The sequence below is a fragment of the Salvia miltiorrhiza genome, chromosome 5 (genome assembly GCF_028751815.1).
Source record: "Salvia miltiorrhiza cultivar Shanhuang (shh) chromosome 5, IMPLAD_Smil_shh, whole genome shotgun sequence".
Taxonomy (NCBI): Eukaryota; Viridiplantae; Streptophyta; class Magnoliopsida; order Lamiales; family Lamiaceae; genus Salvia; species Salvia miltiorrhiza.
This window is the reverse complement of record NC_080391.1, coordinates 51,712,126-51,715,639: the sequence shown is the minus strand read 5'-3', so window position 1 is coordinate 51,715,639 and position 3,514 is coordinate 51,712,126. Positions and strand designations below refer to the sequence as shown.

The 3,514-nt window shown below is 41.2% G+C and overlaps 1 protein-coding gene across 1 annotated transcript; it reads left to right on the top strand.

Annotated features, from left to right (window-relative positions):
• The first annotated feature begins 1,640 nt into the window (after positions 1-1,640).
• On the top strand, positions 1,641-3,262 carry LOC131024930 (CBL-interacting serine/threonine-protein kinase 25-like). The gene has a single exon (XM_057954490.1). It carries the CDS (start codon positions 1,740-1,742, stop codon positions 3,093-3,095), a length of 1,356 nt encoding a protein of 451 aa, XP_057810473.1. The 5' UTR covers positions 1,641-1,739; the 3' UTR covers positions 3,096-3,262.
• Positions 3,263-3,514: the final 252 nt, after the last annotated feature.

Sequence of the window (3,514 nt, the reverse complement as noted above, 5' to 3'; positions counted from 1 at the left end):
GTGGATTAATTATTACTAGCGTATCTAGGATAATTGGTCTAAACTGAGTTCCTTCATCTTAATGCTATTAGAATATTAAATCTAGGTCTGGCGTCTCCAGCTCCCTTGGCGTCTCCAGCTGTTTATCGATACAGTAAGTAGGAATTGGGGTACGTCCGTTGCGTTTCACGGTATCCTATACCTGGTTGGTTGATAGGGATTAATTAATCTTTGCGTCGATGAACAGAGTCATTAAATTAATATGGATTTATTCGAGCCGAGTTACTTTTCTTTGATTATTTTCTAGTGTTATTTTATTTGATTTAATTCGCTTTCTTAGTTAATTAATATTTCTCTCACTTTAAGGCGTGGTGGCTACACCAAAAATTAGATCTTTAGGAATTTGATTGCAATTATCTGTGGTTCGACCCTGCTTGTTACTATACTCATTTAATTCTTGGTAAGATTGCAGGAATTATTTGGTGGAATACGACGTCCACCAAATTTCTAATCCTCTTGGTTCCTTCCTCAAAATCAACTCGTTCCTCCTCAGCAACTGGTGGAATCATGAGATCAGCTTTCCCAATGGAAGATCTTTGTTCCCAAGGATAAGAATCGGAGAATTTCTTCTTCAAAATTTTGTCATCTTCCCAAGTTATAAAGTTTTGATCTTGATTATCCCAAACAACTCTAACTTGTGGAATTGCTTTAGCATTTCTCAGAATGGTTTGTTTCTCGATAACCTCAGTCGGTACAAATTTGTAGGTGTCGTCTTCATCAACATCTAGGAGATCTGATGAGAGATTATGACGAGAGCTGAGTGTGTGCTTTGAATACTAAAATAACTTTTATCGAATCTCATAAAAGATACTACAAAATAATTATTTTGTTGATGCATTTTCACAATATGATTAATAAGGGGAAAAATGACCTTTCTCCATATACCACTCAGTGAGAAGTTTCTCTCCACCACTTCCAATTATGTTTAGTGAATTGTTTACTTTTATTTTAAGTTTGAACTAGAATTTTAAATTTTTAAATTCATAAATTTTGAAAATTTTAATTAATTTAATTAATTTTTTTCCCCAAAATTTACTGTTATTCGATTTTTTTATTCCACTGTTAGAAATTGAAACTCAAATTCAATTCAAATTTCCATTTCAACTCAAATTAAAGGGCGACACCTTAAAATTGAAAGACACAGGAGTGCAAAATCTGAACTAAAGGGTGGTAGCTCAAATTTTCCATTTTAACTCAAATTTCTCACTAATTTACTAAGTACAACCAACCCTATAAAATGGATTATGAATTACTCTATTTAAGTTTATCGGAACATATATAAACGAAGAAATATATTAAGTTTAGTGGTTCCATTCGCTGAACGTGGATAACTTATTTGATTATATTTCATAAAGGAGTAGTGACTACAATACTAATTGCTCCCATTACTAAATAATTACAATTACGAATAGGAGTATATATCATGGTGGTCCACTAAGATCCACCAAGGGTTACATTAATTTTTCAATTAAAATATAAACCAACACCTTATGACTTTCACTCCACACACTCAAACATGCAGATAATATTAACATTTGCATAAGTTACATTAATATAATTCGTTTCTCGATTATATCTTATATATATATCACCCACACACCCTATAACTCTTCGACATCATCATTTCTCATTAGTACCCACTAATTATTTTTTCTCTGTTTTTTCATAATTAATTCTTCTTTAATTTACATGTTTCAACAATGGCAGCTGAAGCCAAGAAAATCCTCTTCGGGAAATACGAAATGGGAGCCCTTCTCGGCCGCGGCGCCTTCGCCAAAGTGTACCTCGGCCGCCGCCTCCCGCCGGCCGCTGAGGAGACGGTGGCGATCAAGGTGATCAAGAAAGACGAAGCGATCAAGAGCGAGAAAATGATGGAGCAAATCACGCGCGAGATCGCCGTGATGCGGCGCGTGCGCCACCCCAACGTCGTCGAGCTCAAGGAGGTGATGGCCACCAGGTCCAAGATCTTCATCGTCATGGAGTACGCCGCCGGCGGCGCGCTCCTCTCCTCGGTGCCGCGCGGCCGCCGCCTCGACGAGGCCGCCGCGCGCCGCTACTTCCAGCAGCTCGTCGGCGCCGTCGACTTCTGCCACAGCCGCGGCGTCTTCCACCGCGACATCAAGCCGGAGAACCTCCTCCTCGGCGCCGACGGCCGCCTCAAGATCTCCGACTTCGGCCTCTCGGCGCTCTACGATAATTCCGGCGCCGACGGCGGCGGCCTCCTCCACACCCGGTGCGGCACCCCGGCCTACGCGGCGCCGGAGGTGCTCCGGACCAAGGGCTACGACGGCACCAAGGCGGATATATGGTCGTGCGGCGTCGTTTTGTACGTCCTCCTCGCCGGATTCCTCCCCTTCGACGACCGGAATCTCACCGTCATGTTCAAGAAGGCGATTAGGTCACAATACTCATTTCCGCCGTGGTTCTCCACCGAAGCGAAGCGTTTGGTGATGAAATTGTTGGATCCGAATCCGGGTAAACGGATCTCGATTTCGGGTATTATGCGGGTCGCATGGTTCAAAAGGGGTTTGCAAAACCCTAATTCTATCTCCATGCTAGAATTTACTATGCTTGATGATGAAACTGAGGTTACGATGATCAAGAAATCCCCCTCTTCTCCGGCGATGTTGAATGCGTTTCAGTTGATTTCATCGATGCCGACCGGCCGTCTCGACCTCTCGGACACTTTGGTGGCGAGCCATCGGAGAGGGGACTTCACATTTACCTCTAGGCGTTCGGCTAAGGTGACGCTAGGGAAAATTGAGATGGTTGGGAAGAAATTAGGGTTTAGGGTTGCGAGGTTGAAGGACTTAAAGTTGATGTTGTTGGGGGCGGTGGAGGGCCGGAAGGGGCGGCTCTCGGTCACGGCGGAGGTGTTCAAGGTGGCGCCGGAGGTGACAGTGGTCGAGTTTACGAAAGTTTCCGGCGACACTTTGGAGTGTGTTAGGTTTCGTGAAGATGATATTAGGCCGGGGTTGAAGGATATAGTTTGGACATGGCAAGGGGATAGTAGTTTCAAGTGTTGCGATCAAATTAGTGCTCAAGAAATGGTCTAAGTATAATTATTTTATATTTTATTCATATATTTATTATGTTTTTAATTCTTATTCTAGTATATATTGGATTGTTTTTTTATATTGTAAGATGGTTTGATGGATCAAATATTTGGATCTAATCTCATACATATTTATAATTTAATTTGATGTTTATAGTATTTGGATCATCCGATGGATTTTGGCGCCTCTTTAGATGATCCTCGATCTGATCCACAAGACTTCCTCTATTTCTATTGTTGAAGTGATGTACCTATGTTTCTTTTAGAATTTATGAATGATTTGTATTTGACTGTAAGCTTGATAATTAGTAGTCTTCACCTTAATTAATCTACAAATTTGTTGTAAGAAACAAATTATTCCTTTTATTTTCTTCTCTCTTTAAAATGACATTTTCTTTTTCTCTGTCGCCATTGCCACCA